At 32.5% G+C, this 18,400-nt stretch overlaps 1 protein-coding gene across 14 annotated transcripts in view; it reads left to right on the plus strand.

Moving 5' to 3' along the window:
- Nucleotides 1-18,400, plus strand: part of LOC148599179 (myosin-IIIb-like) — a 93,481-nt gene that overhangs the window by 62,150 nt on the left and 12,931 nt on the right. For 12 of the 14 annotated variants that reach the window (XM_088558397.1, XM_088558407.1, XM_088558399.1 and 9 more), the window contains 3 exons: nt 929-946; nt 4,027-4,211; nt 6,525-6,749. In XM_088558397.1, coding sequence (XP_088414523.1) covers nt 929-946; nt 4,027-4,211; nt 6,525-6,749 — 428 coding nt within the window. The remainder of the gene's footprint in view (nt 1-928; nt 947-4,026; nt 4,212-6,524; nt 6,750-18,400) is intronic. The other 2 variants (XM_088558403.1, XM_088558412.1) reach the window with 1 other exon arrangement.

The following is an 18,400-nucleotide window of genomic DNA, read 5'->3' on the forward strand; positions in this document are numbered from 1 at the left end:
TTCTCTATTCTAATGGAACTGTCCAATGTGTAACCATAAAACATATAGCTAAAAATTGTGGAATTGATGTCCTGAAATTTATGATTTTATCTGATTAAATTCCTCATTACAACAAAAGAATTATATTTTTGCACTTCACTCATCTCAATCATTTTTCTTACAAATGTGAATGATAATAACATGTTCATTGAAGTCTAATTTTACTTTCCCCATGTACTCTGTGTACAATTAGACCAATTACCACAGTTTAGGATAACTGAACTCTATCATGTTCATTACATGTGCTAATAAGTACATCATATGTAAATTATGGAACAATTTCTTATTTATCACTTTAATTTCTAGTCTGTATTAGGTATTTAATTGTCTGTTGAAAATTGACACGTGAGGTCATTAAGATGATACTAGGAGTGTTGGTACAAATTCTCTTTCCAATATATTTGTTGTCATCCTCCACTACACGGAAGGGGACGTGAAAATACTGGTGTCTGTCTGTCTGGTCACACTTATGGACGGAACTCATTGGAAACCATTTGTTGGTTATTTTTTTTAATTTTGAAGGATTGTCAGTCCCCATTAGTAGTTAAGCATATTGAGCCACAATTTTGATTTGACAAATTTTACAGAAGTTATCGGACTTTTGCACATCAACACTTTTAGCGGCGGTGGTGGACTTATGGTTACAAGTTGCTTATTTACATTGTTTAGCATTGTTATAATTACAACAAAATTGTTTGGTTCAGTGTCTCAATGTTATTCTCTCTAAATATCAAAATCGGTATATAATTGGTAAGACTCATTTTTGTACCATGAAATTTATTGTTTGTTTAGTGTAAATTATATATTGTTGAGTTCAATGTCTCAGATATAATTTTCTCCACGTGTTTTGGTAAGATATGACTTTGTAATTTATAAGTTATTTCTACAGACAATGAACCATGGACAGGTAAATTATTTCTTTGTATAATGTCCTCCGCATGTAGGTTCACTGCTAGATATAGGTTGAAATTGTAGAAGTGTGTTCAGATGCTCTCTTGGTGTGTGGATACTATCTACTTCCGTATTTCTATTACAAATATGTTTACATTCAAAGAATATGAGTTATGAGCAAAAATCTGTTATTCTTTGGAACATTCTTCCCTATTGTCGCATGTGGCAGATTTTTAAACAATTTTTTTCTGTAAAAATTCAGTTAATTAGTATTACCACAGAAAATATATATTGATTTAAACTGAAAACCTCCCACAAATTTTACACTTTTATGTGAAAGATTTTTAATTGATTTTATGGGAGGGTTAACAGGTATGGCATGAAATATCTTTTAATTGGCAAAAGTTCATCCAAAAAAATAAAAAACCTATGTTTATGTGCAAATTAGTCTTTGATTGTAAACATAGAAACCATGTCCATGAGGATTTATAAACATTTGCATGCTGAAGTTCTACCAGTAAAATCAAGGTCATCATTGAAAAAAAAAAAACAAAAACATAAAAGAACTTGTTTTAATGAGCCTTTTTATTGTATTTTATGGGTTTTTGAAATTTTTTTTTATGACTTTGACTGTCAGGCATACATACATGATCATGTAGAATCAAGGATTGCTTTTTTTTTTAAAGTAAAAAGAAGTGATAGATATCTCATTCTTTTGGTTTGATTCAGTGACATTTTTTACCTGAGGTCTATTTTAATTACCTGTAAAATGCTGGCAGGCAAATGTTTGTGGCTGATAATTTGCCAAGACTTTCAATTTCTTGAATAGGCATTTTTGTTTCCTTTTGTGATAAGACATGATAGCTCATTATTTTTGAAAAGAAATTTTTTGTTTAAATTTCGGAATTTGAGGAAGTGGTTAACATAATGCCACGTATCAAGGCAAACAATTTTCTGAAGAAATTTTCTTTCATGGAAGGAATTTATTAAAATGCTGCATCACTTCTTTTACAATTTCCTATATATATATCTACTTGAAGCTTTATTTTGCGATTTTATTTTCAAAGAAAATACTGTTTACAGTAATTTTCTGCAAATCTTGGAATGATATTTTAATCAGAAGTACATGTATAATGTATCTAAGTCTCAGTAAAGTTTAATAAGAAAAGGTGATACAGTCGTTGAACGATCCGTGCAACAATTTGACGGATCGATGACCGTTGACTGATTGATCACTGACGGATTGATGACCGATGACTGGTGACCGATCTGATCGCACTTTTGTTATGTAAAATGACGTATGATGTGTTTGAAATAAAATAAATGTAAAATAAAAGTATTTATATTGATGTTTAAATATATTACATTATGTAAATATGTGTTAAATTGACAAAGAAAACAATAAAAAGAGTAAAATACAGCGACCGCTCTGTGGTCACATGATACGATCACTGGTTTAATAGATTGGTTTGATGGATCGATGACTGACTGGAAACTGATCGGTAATCGATGACCGATCACAATTTTTGTTGCAGAGATCAGTTCAGGTACTGTACATGTACATCTTCTATGTCATAAATTTAAGGAGGATGTTGATATTTCTTAAATAATAGTGTTCTTTTATTAAACCATGCCACAGGAAGTCTTTGACAATTATTTTTTTTTAAACTTTGCACAATTGTATAGTACCATAATATACTGGTTTAATTCAATTTCAGCAAAATGTACTTTCTGAGTTTAATGCCATTTTGACCGTTTCCTCATCCCCCTTTTTCACCATTACACAGCGGGATATCACTTAATGTTCCATTAATTCTCTATTTTTCTTTCTTAAAATTATTAACATTTCATTTAAATCGTTATGTTTTGCATGATCATGATGTTTGATCGTTGTGTTAAAATTTTTCTTCCTCTCAGCTCATTTTTCTTCTACCCATAACCCTATAGAACTTTCACAGGCAAATTATTTTCACATGATTTCACCTGAATCAAGCAAATAAATTTTAACAAAAGGTCACTAAATTCATGTTAATTGAACCTTCACAAGAATTTTATATGAATTTTTCACATGCTTTAAATTTCTTGTGCATATCGCATAATTTTCTTGTTGAGTTGACTTTTATATGTACTGTTATTGACTGTTTATATTGCTAGCCATTTCAGGGGTGCTGTCAAATAATTCCACATCTTTCCAAGCTTTATCATGCAGGTTTAAATGAACCTTTTCTACAGTTTTTCCCTCTGATATTCATTCAACATAGAAACTTTTTCTGTATAATATAAATAAAAGAAAGAATGAAATAGAAGAAATAGTAGAAAAAGAAGATATTTTCAGATTATTAGGATAAACTATGAATGTCTTAATAAAGTAAATGATTTACATTCAAGATAAAATGGTTCCATCCTTATTTATTTTGTGGGTCATCATTTTGATTTTATCATTTCATTATTTCAAATGCAAATTAAGATAAATGTTTCTCATTCATTCTTATAATGGCTGTCTGCACCTCTATATACTCTATCTCTGCATATTTTCATCATAATGTATTGTATTGTGGATTTGCTTTTGATCTCCGGGATACCAATATTTGTAGTGTTTTTTTTTAAGCTAGGGACTGGTCATTTACTTTTAAGATATGAGATAATTTCCTGAATTTCTCTTTTTTTGGGCACCACTCCATGTAGTTAGGAAAAAAATTCATGAACCCCTTTGGCTTCCAGAACTAAAATTAAACCCTTTTCATTTAATTGGTTAAAAGTTTAATATACCCTGTAAAATTTAGAAAACAAAATTTGAAGCCCCATCATTTCCTCCTATTATTCTTAAATAACCCTAAAACCGGGAATTTGATTTTAAACAAAACATACAATTTTTGTTGAAAATGTAGTTTTTACTAAAATCAACAAATTCCAATCTGTAAGTCAGAAGTATTGAAATTTTGACAAATATAACAAGCATAGGTATGGTGAATATATCCCCCGACCAGGATGAAAATGTATCATGACAGTTAATGTTCACAAATATTAGTACCTTTACAATATAAAGATATATCATGTGTATTGTATCTTGAAAATATGTTGTTTGTAAAATTTTAGCATTCAGATCCCATAGGGCTCAGAAGATAGCCAAAGATCTGTATGCAAAGAAAGGAATGGACCAAAGTCAAGCTGCTGTGTTGATACAAACCTACTTTAGAATGTGGAAATGTAAATCCATTTATCAGCAGCTCAACCAATACAAAGCTCAAAAAGAGCTGCAGATGATTTACTTCTCACAACAGGTCAGTTTTATTATGTGACATTTTTGTATTAGATAGGTAGTGTTCTTGTAATGAAAAGTTATACACTAGAAACATAATGCAATTCATAAAAATGATTTTTTTTTATTTGTTTCATTGATCAAGTTAAGATATCTGTAGAAAAACAGAGGTGTATTAGGGAGTTACAGTCAATTAATTCTCACAACAAATTAGTAAAATGTGTACCTTTAAAAGAATAAGTCAGAAAACAACTACAGGTATAAATGCTGTTGTGTAAAGTTTAATTGCATTAATGATATATCTTCATCAGTGCCTTGTTTCATAAAATTTTGACCAATCAGATTGTTTGAAATTGAAAATGTGAGAAAAAACTAAAAGGTTCGAGTGGATTCTCAAGTCAATACCAGTAGGTATCCGGAGGTATAATGTTACAGATGTGTTATTAATTACTTGGAGTTCTATTTCATAAGTTCATGTTCTGTGTCATGTGAATATTAAAGTATTGGTCTTCTCTGTTTGCAAAATGTGTGCAAATTTGTTTTGCCCTATCTGTAAGCACAACTTCTTGGAAACTATTGCACCAAATTTCATGAAACTTACTAGGAATTTTAACAATGACATATACTTGGTGTCCATCTGTTGTTGTCTTAGTTGTGGACATTCCGTTAAAGCATATTCTCTGAAATTACTGAAACTTGGTATGGTTCTTCCTTAGGGTATCTTGCGCAAAGCTTATGCTTCAATTGTTGACCCATTAAAAACATGGCCACCGTAACTAAAAATAGAAGAAAGGGGTCAGACATAGGTTTTCACATTTGTCTCCAAAACTGTAAAGTTAACTTGTTTCTGACTTGGGGTAGGAGTGTTCAGAATGATGAAATCTGCCTGGTCAATTTTTCACTAGATACAAAATCTGGTAACTCTGTTGCTAACCCATGCTGTAGTAATTGTCCTTCTTGGATGATTTTTGTTCTTTTTTATTTCATTACATTGAACCGTCTTCTCAGAATTTACTAGACTGACTATCAATCCATATACTTGTAAAATACATGGTTTCTGTTACGAAAAATAAAATATATCTTATCAAGCCAGGTCAGCAATCCAGGCTCTGTAGAGACTAGTAAAGCCAGGTCATCGATCAAGGCTCTGTAGAGACTAGTAAAACCAGGTCAGCGATCCAGACTCTTTAGAGACTAGTAAAGCTAGGTCAGCGATCCAGGATCTTTAGATATTAGTAAAGATATTGATTTGTCAAATTTTTTTTTGAGAAGGACTTTATAAAAATAGCAGGAAAGTTTTCCTGCACTTTTTCCCTATAAAAGCAATAAAAAAATATCTACATCACATGTGCTTAAGGACAAATTTAAACAACGTTTGGGTTGTATTTAGATGTATTGAGTATCATGAAGGCAAAAAACAGCAAATAGAGAAAAATGATGTGCCATTCATTGCCTGATTCTTACACAGAATGATGTTTTTAGAAAGTGTAATAAATTTATCAGTCACAGGTACATAGATGCCTTAGGTGACCACGGACCTTTAATTATTGATTCCATATGGGTTCAAACATTTTTTCACCAACATTTTGGCTGTAGCTAATTTGGACCATATCATTAATTTGGATTTAAGGAACCATTCTTATTAACCAGAATAGTCACCGTGGACACTCCACACTTTATTGGAGAACAAAGTGTGATTTATTTCCCAGCTAATCTCCTAACCCCAAGGTAATGCTTAAATGCTCTCTGGAACACCAAAATAGTCCTTGAAACTGGCACTTGGTTTGCATCTAAAGTAATTCTTTTGAGTAATATTTTATTTTATCCATCTTTTTTGTCAAGCATTCCAAAGATTTTATAGTCTCTAATACACTTCACTCTGAGTGATTAATGTAAGTCATATTCTTGCAAGACATCCATGTTTCAGTTGGAATTAAGTGTGTGTCAACAACTACTTTTTCATCTGATTCAGGTCAAAGTTCATAAGAGGTATTTGGCGAGGTCAGTTTAAAGGACTGAAGTTTTTGTCTTTTTTCTATCTGTCATGTTACATTAATTCAAAGTAAAAGCAGTTAATGTTCATGAGTTAAAGCAGTTGTTCAATTTACTTCCAGGTGGGGGTGGGTGTATCAATTGCCCCCAACCCCCGTGGTTGTATCAAACCCTGTAGGTTCTTGCTCCTGTGAACGGGCACATTCTTGTTCAGCATGTAAGACTACTACACAGCAGGGTTTGATCCCTTTAATATCAAACATTCCTTTCCTGAAATGTATGAAATATCTGCCATGAAATGTAAAACAACAATCAATCAGTCAATCTTTCTCCATATTTTTAGGTGGAAAACTACAGTAGAGATCTGACCAAAAATCAAGAACAAACAAATGTAATGATACCTGTATCAAACAGGGAACCAGGTGTGAAGGAAAGTTCCATAACTCCTCCCCCAAGGCCAGTAACTCCTACACCACCTGATATTTCTGAAGAGAGGTTGGAACATTTGCGGAAACTGCAAAGGGTTAAACAATATATTGGCTTTGATCAAGCTAATTATTACAAAAGGGTAAGTTGAACTTCTGACACCATGTTTCAACATGTATTGTTAAGTTGAATCATTAAAAACTGTTGAATGGTGATATAGTTGTATGGAACATGAAATATGCAGAAACTCAATAAATACTTTGCGTTTAAAAAAAAAAAGTTTCTCAATTTGCATTGATGTGTTAGTGCTATTCAAAGATAACAAGTTTTTATTCTCTCTTCAAATCAATTAGATGCTGCTTTATACACATACTAGATTTTTATTTGGATAACTCAGTATATTTATTTAACTTGTGTTATGTTACTGAAAACAGCTTTTTCCCATATCATTTTTTTCATAACTAGTGTACAATAGTTGTCTGTTCCAATAAAGAACCATGGACTTTACTTATAACCTTTTATTTCCCCGTGGTTAAAGTGCAAGAAATCAATTGAACTTTGCCACAAATTAGTTATACCAAGCTTTAATATGAGACAAAAAAGAGAAAAGTGCTGTGTTTTCCAAGACTGTCTACTTATACAAGTGCTGCGTTTTCTAACACTCTATCTACTTGTACAAGTGCTGTGATATCTAACACTCTGTCTACTTATACAAGTGCTGTGTTTTCTATCTACTTACAGCTTTATTTTATTGCTTCGTTTTTAAATAAATTACTGTTTTCACTATTATGTAACCTGTATAAACCTTGTTATTAACTTAAGGCTATTTATTGATACTGTGAAAGAAACACATTTTCGAGGATTCTTGAATTTATGGTTTTGAGGTGTTTAGTATACACATCAATGGAAATCTCCTTTTCGTTGGGAATCAATTTTCGTGGTTTGGCCTACTCACGAAAACCACGGAAATTGGTACTCCAGGAACAACAGTACTTCCACGTATGATGTCACTGGTGATATGTTGGGTATTGGCATGGTAGAACATTTCCTGTCAGACTGAAGTCACGTACTTGTGGTTCTTATCTTACCAATATCAACATTCATTTAAAAACTTTAACAGGAATATCTGTTAATTGATAATTCCATGCAGTTTGTTTATTCAAAGACCTATATTTTACATCTGGTCGTGACATATCACTGGCCACATTGATACATTATATGATCAGCTGTTAAATGTATGTCATATTAATTCAAAATAATTTATCAGAAAACTAACTCAGTGTACGATAAAGAATCAAACACCAGCATGCAATGTTGGGAAATAGCTAATGAACAGTTATATCTTACCCTTGGGTGTCTGGCACTCCCATAGGTCTTATATTCTTACTTGTAGATGGACTTTGGTTAGAGGGGATACTTGTTTACTTTGTGGGGTTATGAACCAGAAGTGAAATATTCAAATGTGTGTGTGTTGGTTGTGTAGAAAGATTGGACCAGTTGTCTGCAAGGACCTTCAATTTCTGACCTAGGTCATTACCTACCAGTAGGTCCTGGACCTTTGACCCTTCTCAAAGACATGGGCCATTTATTTCAAACATAGAAAAGTCCATTTCATTCCACTGTTGAAAGTAAATTAGAACTCCTGGTCTATTTAAATTTTCATCTCTTAAAATACATAAAAAAAAATTTATGTGTGACACATGTTACTCTTTACTGTAAAAAAACCTGTTATTATCATAGGAAAGAGGGTAAAAATAAATGTTCAATACTTGTAGTAGCAAACCATGTGAACTAAACAGTTACCATGATGTTGATAATAGTGGACTCTATATACAGTTACCATGATGATGATAATACTGGACTCTATATACAGTTACCATGATGTTGACTTGACTGTAACTGTACTGTTGGAGTTGCCTCACAATAAGCCCCAGTGTTCATGGATTCATCATTCAGTTACCATGATATTGACTTGACTGTACTGTTGGAGTTGCCTCACAATAAGCCCCAATGTTCATGGATTCATCATTCAGTTACCATGATATTGACTTGACTGTACTGTTGGAGTTGCCTCACAATAAGCCCCAGTGTTCATGGATTCATCATTCAGTTACCATGATATTGACTTGACTCTACTGTTGGAGTTGCCTCACAATAAGCCCCAGTGTTCATGGATTGCCATGTTTAATATGATAATAATACATATTAAGTTCACTGACTTCACAACTTCCAACTCTCTACGTATTGCTCATGTTCAGAAAAAGTCAAAAATCTCTGAACTCTATCCTATGTATCGTTTACCCCTTTGTGTTACTAGTAAAGCAGTGGACACTTATTCTACCAGTGCACTTGGTTCATGCTCCCAGTTTTTAGTGGCGTCATGGTTGCTCTGTTGTTTTTGCTTCTTTGTACATGTTTATTTTTGTTATTTTATGTTCCTTGTGTGTAATTATTTCCCTTGAATTTTATTTATATGATTATCACTCAGATCCATATTGCCTTGATTTTCTTTCCATAGTATCTTTACATATTGCTCATGTCCAGAAATGGTCACAAATCTGTGAACTCTTATCTTATCTTACATGAGAGGAAACAATTTTCGGAAGATTAATCAGGTATAAAAAGAATCTTTACATCATTAAGGAAACACTTGCTTATATGCTTTATTATTGGATCTATAATCATTTGAATAATGGAGTAATGGCAAACTTTGTGATAGCAGAATTTTTTTTATAAAAAATTTCCTGTTAACTTGATACAGTGAAACCTATTTCATGTTACTATGGTTACTATGGTAACTATTTTTACTTTTAGTTCAGCCATACAGAATCAGTTGACACTTTCAAAGATCAAGGTAACAAGTAGAAATTACTTGTCTTTCCACTTTGGAGACAAATTGTTTTGCCTTATCTGTAAGCACAACTCCTTGGAAACTATTGCACAAAATTTCATGAAACTTAGTAGGAATTTGTGAGCCACTGATTTTTATTGGAGTTATGTCCCTTTGGACTTTGGAACAAGAAAGTAAAAATGTACTTAATTTTAATCTGTAAGTCCTTATGAACCCTATAGATGCAGCATCTTATTGAAAAACTAAACTTTATACAATCTTCAGTGAAGACCAATGGGTGACCTTGGGCTGACATTTTCATCCCGGTGTGATTGTTGTGTCTTTGATATACCTGTTCTCCTTAGTTCTTGACAAAATGTAATCATATCTATTTTAAGGTCAAAGGTTAAAGGTCAAGGTCACTAGACACATTGTTTACATGGTCAAGAAAGGCCTAACTTTGTCTTTGTTCATCAACCAAATCTATTAGACATGATTTTCTGGTCCAAGTTGTGACAGTTCAGTAATGTTCTGGTCCCAACGTGTGACAGTTAGGTGAGGTTCCACTGTATTTTTATCTGTATTTTAGTGTATATTTATCATTTTATTTTCATGGTCACATGGACTCTACATGTGATGAAGCAGAATCCAAAACACTTATTATTAGCATAAAATACTTAACCTTTCTCTACCCAATTAGCAGGAAGTGAGGATATATAATTACTCTGTTGTGGGCGAGCAAATATCACATAGTCATTCATTATAATGGCCATACAAGGTTGAATAGAGGTTAGTATAATTTTACTTGTAATCTCTCAATCTCCTATGTAGAGGTTAGACTTTTTTTCCAATTGTGCTTTTTGGTCATACAAGTAGTAAATCAGGGATCCAGTGGAGAAGATTAAGGTCTATTAAGGTCTTGCATTATAGCCTTTTTGAACCTTTAATTCATTTTACACCTGTTGATTTAAGTACAAGTCCATATAAATGTCACATACTATCAATAGTAATGTGATTCCTTGTGAAGAAAAACCCACAAAACAAATGATGCTTTTTCTTTCTACATATGCTATATTTTCACATAACGATAATCTCTTAAATCTACACATTTTAGAATATCAAACATTCCATTTCCCACTAAAATTAACCAAATGTATCTAAATCAAGAAAGATAACTCTTGCAAAGTGCAAATTTCATGTACAATCTAAATATATTTTTTATCTCAAAAGCACAAAAACCAAATTAAAAACTAAGACTGGTTTTGTGATCATTAACTGTTTCTGAACAAGATAAAAAACTGGATTCTGTGGTTTTTTGACATGCATGAATCACCTTCTTTCTGATTTTTAGAAAGACTGCTACTTGAACTCCTTGAGACATTCAGTAGAAAGACTGGTACTTGAACTCCTTGAGACATTCACGTTTCCCATTTTAGCATTTGTGCATCATTTATCATGCGTTTACACATCGTTTTTCATTCGTTTAAATGCATGATAAACGCACGATAGAAGCATTCATTTAAACGCACGCTGGGAGCGTACTTTTAAACGCATGATGGGAGCGTTCATTTAAACGGACGTTACGAACGTTCGTCTATCGTGTGTTTAACCGCACGCCAGGAGCATTCGTTTATTGTTCATTTAAATGCATGCTGGGAGTGTTTGTTTATCGTGCTTTGGTGAGTGTTTAGTGTGTGTCTTGGCATCATGCATGCGGGAAACCTAAAAGTCTCAAGGAGTGTAAGCTCTGAAGCAGAAGTTCATGAACAATGCACAACTTGTTAATAAGACCATCTGCCTGTTACTAAGTTGTGAATGCTGTCACTCTGACCAATAATAATAGAATAACTAATTGGAAAGAGTGAATAATCAAAATTTGATCATGAGTGTCGAACAACGCCTAGGATCATTATGGTGTATCCATCAGCACCATAAAAACTTATTTATTCAATGGGTCATAGTTTCCCTTTCCTCGTTTGTCTACCCTGGACTTGACTTTTTATGAGCAACTCGACATGTGTTTCTAGAAAAGCAGAGGACACTTACCCTACCGGTGCACCTGGTCCATGTATGATTTTAGTTACTTTATGTTCTTTGTTGTGTATGTCTGTTTTCCATGTCTGGTCTTTGTCCTTGGATTACATTCTTTTGATTACCGCTATAACCTTGGTTCCCTTGGTTACTCTTGAACAAGTGTGCAGAACTTAATCCGCGTGCAAGTGGTCATATTTCGGTTATTCCCAATAACCAATTGATTATCCTATTTATTATATAGATTTCCTCCTCTTTTTAGCCTAAATTTTACGGCGGATTGATATTTGTGTTGTGATGTTTTGTGATATTTTGGGGGAAGAAAGTCCTAAAGAGTGAAATTACCGATTTTTTTAGTGTGAATAATCAAAATTTTTACACTCTGTAAAATGTACATTCCGTAAAAGTTTCCATATATATAATCTATATAATAATACCTGAACTATCCAATCAACTACAGATACTAAACATCAATCAGTTTCACATTTCATTTTACACCATGTGGCTGCTATCACCATTTATCATCAGCTGATTTATTAAACCAAACCTTTAATTTGGTGATCACTTCTGTTTGGTCTCAGGTGAACACTATTTTCATCAATCAATGACAGATAAATCAGTTTAATTGATCCCTGATCCTTCTATTTTAGGCCATATGTTAATGCTTAGAGGTTTGTTTCTTTTGCATAATGATTAGTTCCATTTTTTTACATTTTTACACAAATTAATTGAATATTATGACTTTTGAATGAAATTTAACTATTTTTCTCTCTTTTGTAATAACATTTTTAAACATAATTCAAAATGGGAATTTTTTATTTTTAAATCAAAGTACATTGTGAATTTGAAATATTTAAAAGAAAAGGAATATTATTGTCTTTTACTACCTTTTGAAAAAAGGAGGCCTTTTTCAGTTCCTTTGTACATCTTTGTCAGATGGTTAATATTTAGTTGCTATTGTTCCATCAAGGTCAGGAAATAATGGGTCATTGATCTGTCATTATAATTAGATGTTTGGGTTCAGGGACTGTCCACAAACTCAATCTTCATCAAAGATAATTGATATTTTGAACACAGCTTTATATAGGTATGATATTGGGGAATTTAGACTGAAATGGTACCAACTTCCTGTTAGATGATTTACTTAATATTTTGACCATGAATGGTTTCTCGGTTGTGAAACAGATGAAAAATCCCTGACCAATCTGCACAACAGTATTTGAGAAATGGATGACCAGTGATGGAATGATTGCTGCAGATCGAAGACCAATGACCGGTCTATCACAGTTTTGTTATATATAATGGCAGATGATTGGTTCATGTAAATTTTGGAATTTTCATTTGAATGTATCCATTCACGCTATTTAAAATTTACTTTGAATTTAAAATATGAAATCAACATTTTTTATATCATTATAAAAAGTAAATATTCAAGAAAAGAAATCAAATTATCTCCATTTATATCATGTTAGTTAATAACAAACTAATCCATAGAATATGTATAGCGATCAGTGGTCATGTGATCAGGATGAACACCGGGTCTGACAAATCAATTACTGATTGGTAACCAATAGGTAATCCTTGACATATCACAGTTATAGTTGCAAGGATAGGTTCAGGGGTGTGTTCCCATTTCGCCTTAGCTCTGAATTACAGGTGATAAAAGGTAAAAAAGTACTAAGGCGAAATGGGAATTTATATATTTTTCTGTTGTAAAAACGAAGTGAGGTGTTGTCACAATGATTAAGACAAAACATTTAAATCAATTTTTATCATTTTTTTCTTCTTCTTAAGCTATAAATTTAAAGTTTTTGAATACTTTTCAATATAAAAAAAATACTTTTAAAATATATGCAATTTTATTTTTTGTGTATGAGTACATACAATTCAGGGACCAATAAAGAAAAAAAACCAAACAAAAATTTAGTTCAAAAATGAAATATGATATTTTAAAAATAAATTTAATGAGTGAATATGCATATAGGATTGGATTAAATTAATGAAGTTATTATCAAAGTACTTATTACAAACATGTTATCTTCACATTCTTTATTTATTCGCAAATTCAGTAACAATAAATTGACATTATTTATTGGGGAGCATAAATAATTGTTAATTAAACGAAGTAAGCTAACCATCTAAACATACTAAAGGTTAATTTGCTTATACTTAAAGCTTTGTAACTTGTTGCAATTTTGTCCTTAAAAATTCTATAACAATTCTAACCATTGAAGCACATGTATGCTAGTGTCACAACCAGATATTGTCGCCATCTTGAGTCTTACATATGTACTACTGCAGTGAGAAGAACTGCATCTACTTTGGAGATGCAATCTCGCCGTCTTGAAGCTTCATTGAATATTATATATGGTCTATGAACCTTCACAACTGTGCTGCTGTGCTCAGTCTGAAACTGTCTTCCGCAGTTGTTTTTAATTTTGTTCTGCTGGAATCATGATTTATAACGATTTTTCTCAATTTTGTTGTATGTTAATGTAGATTTTAATTTGCCTCTTTATTTCTGTGTATTCAAAAAATAGGACGTGTCAAGCTATTATGAAAGTGCTCATTCATATCATATTTTCATGTTTAATTTGAATTTTGTTATTCACACTTATTATTGATAGAATCTACCAAATAAAAAAGAGGGGGTAAAGTCCATTCTTAAAAAAAATGACCAAAAAACCCAACAAATTCCACTTAATAATTCACAGAATAAATAATAAATGAAATAACAAAAAACAAAAAACAAAAAAAAAATACCATCAAACAAGATCTACATATCCGTTCTTGTAATATGTGTATATAAAGTTTAATTGCTACAAAAACACAAAGTAGCACTTAATTACATTTTTACATAAGTTCCCTTTTTGCCTTAGTTTACTCCAAATTTTACTAAGGCGAAATGTGAAAAAAATTATCTACCAAATTTGACAGCTAAGGCGAAATGGGAACAAGCCGGTTCAGGTACTGTGTCTTTTAATTATATTTCTAGTTAGAGTTTAAAGGGCCACAACAAACATGAATGTGACAATTAGGTGGGTTTTGTAGGAATGAAAATCTACTTTATTTCAAAAGTGTGACAACCAAAACAAAGATTAGTAATGTGGTTTCGAACTCTTCCCTAATAAGAAGTAAAAAGTGAATTTTGAGAGTTTTTGACATGAATGAATCATCTCTTGTCAGATACTTATAAAGTCTAATATCACAAAAAGATGAAAAGGTAATATATGCATAATTCAACTACAAAAATACATTGAAATAATAGGAATATTGTAAATGTAGTTATATATACTGTTTATCCATGAAAATAATTGGTCATGTTTACACTCACACAGTAATTATAAGCTTTGCCAGATGATAATGATTATAAGTGCATTGGATAAAAGCAAGTAAATATGGAAGTTTAATGGTATACATTTTACGGGGGAGTGTTTTGTAATCATGTCTATGAACAGAGAGATGAGTTATTGCATGTTGTCATGAAACTTGGGCACAATTTATTGTTCTTTAAAATATCAGTTTGTCTGTTGTCATAGTAAAACGATAATCTGAGTTCATTTCATAAGTGCTACGGTGAAACCTGTATTGATTGACCTTTCAATAGTTTGTCACATAGTTTTTATATACAGGGTAAAAATATATAGAATGCTTTACGTAGGGATATTTTAATCAATTCAGTACCTGAACCGATCCGTGCACCTATAGATGTGACCGGTCATCGATCACCAATCAATTTCCCATCCATCAAAGTGATCGGTTAAACCGTTGATCGCATCACTTGACCACTGAGCTGTAAATATATTTAACTGATTCCATCTTTTCGTTTTTATCAATTTTTACTTTATTTGCTTGATACAATAGATTTAGATCTCAATAAATAATTTTTTTTTTTTGCATTTGTATTATTTTTAACAAATTGCAATATGTGGATTAAAATTTCAAGATAATATTAATATGTAATTATATTATATTCTTTCCAATGAAAATTCTCAAGTTTACAAAGAAAACATTTACTAGTATTCATCATTATTACATAACAAAACTGCAACTATCAGCAATCAATCAGTCATTGGTTATCGATTTGTCAAATAGTTGCATGAACTGGTTCAGAACTGTACCCATAGTCCCTTAAGGCGAGTTATTGCCGAATGCAGGTAGGCGCAATCACAGGTTTGACTGTAATTTGAGATCAACAACACAACATAACCTTGAGTCCATTTCAGGGTTGTATCTGACTGTTACTAAGCATTTTAGGGTTGTATCTGACTGTTACTAAGCATTTAAACATTGAAAGAGACAATGTGAAATATTGATGTCTTTTAATGATAGATTGTAGATTGTAACAATTAAAACTAAAAGGCCTAAATTAGTTCTTTATTAAACTGCAACTCAACAAGTAAATGGTAAATTGAAACCACCTTGCTGCGTGTTCCTTTTTGTTCAGAATGTTTTTAAAACACTGCAATTCTTTTATCAACAACATATTTATCTTGTGTGGTTTACACATATTTCAATAAGTGGGTGGCATTCCAATTGGATTAAATTTTGCTCCTTTACTCCTTGACTAATTCCTACACTCTTAAGAGCTGATCTATAATCCAAAAGAAGGAGCATTTTTTAGCCAGATCTCTGTTTCTTCTATATAGATGATGTATTTCCATAAAACAATCCTGGTTTCTGGGATTTTATACATCACATCTTCCTGAAAGAAGTTTAGATAAAGAATACTGAAGACACTGTGAAGTCAGCCTCATATCTTGACCTTCACTTAGAGAATACTATTGACCAGACCATATGACAAACATGATGACCTTCCATTGCGTATTGTCAACTTTTCTTTCATCTATGGCAACATTCAGCACCTGCCTTTGGAGTTTTCACAACTCATACTTTATGCAAGAGCTTGCTGTAACTACGCAAACTTTTTGTACCACGCTAGACTTCTTACAATGAGGCTTCTGGAACAGGGTTATGTTGCTACAAGGTTGAAGTCATCACTACAGAAGTTTTATGGTCGTGAACTCATGGATAGTTACATTGTATCTATCTGCACCACGAAAACCAATGTTCAACATATCATAGTTTTTCTTTTCTCTTTCTTCTGTCCCAGACTTGACACTTTATGAGCAGCTTGGCATGTGTTTCTTGAAAAGCAGAGGAGAATTACCCTATTGGAGCATATGGTCCATGTTCCCAGATTTTAGTGGAGTCCAAGTTGCTTTTTACTTTTACTTTTGTTCAGCTTTATACTTATTATTTCGGTTATTTTATGTTCTTTGTAAACGCAAAGATATAAGCCAAAATTTGTCCACAGCTACAGTACCTGAACCAATCCGTGCAACAAAAATTGCGATCGGTCATCAATCACTGATCAGTTTCAGGTCAGTCATCAATCCGTCAAATTGATCCATTGAACTGGTGATCGCATCACATGACCACAGAGCAGTAAATGTATTTTATTGTTTCTGCTGTTTTCTTTGTAAATTTTACACATATTTACATAATGTAATTGATTTATACTTTTATTTTACATTTCTTTTATTTAAAACAGATTTTACGTCATTTTACATAACAAAACTGTGATCAGGTCAGTCACCAGTCATCGGTCTGTCAGCGATCAATCAGTCAACGGTCATCAATTTGTCAAATCGTTGCGCAGATCGGTTAGAGGACTGTATCTGCTGATCCACACAAAAAGTGAATTGTTTGTAGTTTGGGGTTATTAACGCTTTCAAATTGAAGACATTTACACCTGTGGTTTAAGAGAAGTTTAACTTTGAAACTTGACCAATTATAGGCATAAATGGCCTCTTGCAGCCATCTTGTATGATCAAGTAGTACCAAAATTTTTAAGTTGTTCCTATAATTTCTGTCAATTTTGGTCACCATTGGCTCATTAAAAGGAAAGATAAAGGCCAAAATGTGTTTCTCCATAGGGTTTCAGTTGGAACTTTGAGTGGCAGCAACCACCCGTGGAGTCGCCTGAATCGTGTTTTTAGAGGACATTGAGGTCATTAACCCTATCGTTTCAAAACACTAGCACCTGTACTTTCAGAGAATTTGATATTTGAAAATTGCTCAACCAGTAGCTGAAATGGCCTCTGGCGGCTATGTTTTTTAATTAAGTGTAACCAAAAATAGATCTTTTGTAAATTTGTGAGGCTTTTGCGTACATTATTTCTGCTAAATGTGTTTAAAATTGGTCAAGGGGTTTCCATGTAGTTGAGCAAAGTGTGAAATGTTTACGGATGACAGATGACAGGGGACGGACAGTGATCAACAGACGTAAAGTGATGGCTTTGATCCAGGTGTGCTAAAACTAGAACCTTGGAAGTAAACACATAAGTGCGTCTGATATGACATTTATTAACAAATATATACATGTAAGAGCATTATGATGCATGTGGTCTTAACCAGAACAGATTGATAGTTTTATTACAATGATTTTTTCTGAAACAGTCGGTATGGTTTCACCTTTTTACCCTTTGACCTTTAGGATGCTCTTCTATGGAAACGCAGGTCACCTGATCACAATTCTGTTTCCCAATGGCGAAATACTGATAACTGAGTGCCATTCGGAAAAACTGTATTGAAACCATGTGCTAATATTCTTGAATGAAATATAGAAACTTATAAGTAAAAAGAACAAAATTTTACTGCGTCAGCGATCTTTTTTTTTAAAAGATAATACTGGTGTAATTTATCTACTGGTATATGAAAGAATTAGTTTGATATTGGTGATGGAAATATTGTAGATACCAGGTAGGAGCTAGAAGTTAATGGCCTCAGAGTTCAGACTTTCTTTAAACAATAGATGATTATGTAATTGCTTATGTACAGTCCTTGAACCGATCCACGCAACGATTTGACAGATCGATGACCAATGACTGATTGATCACTGACAGATCGATGATCGATGACCGATCTGG

The sequence above is a fragment of the Perna viridis genome, chromosome 13 (genome assembly GCF_037379345.1).
Source record: "Perna viridis isolate PV_CMFRI_1.1 ecotype Kerala chromosome 13, ASM3737934v1, whole genome shotgun sequence".
Lineage (NCBI taxonomy): Eukaryota > Metazoa > Mollusca > Bivalvia > Mytilida > Mytilidae > Perna > Perna viridis.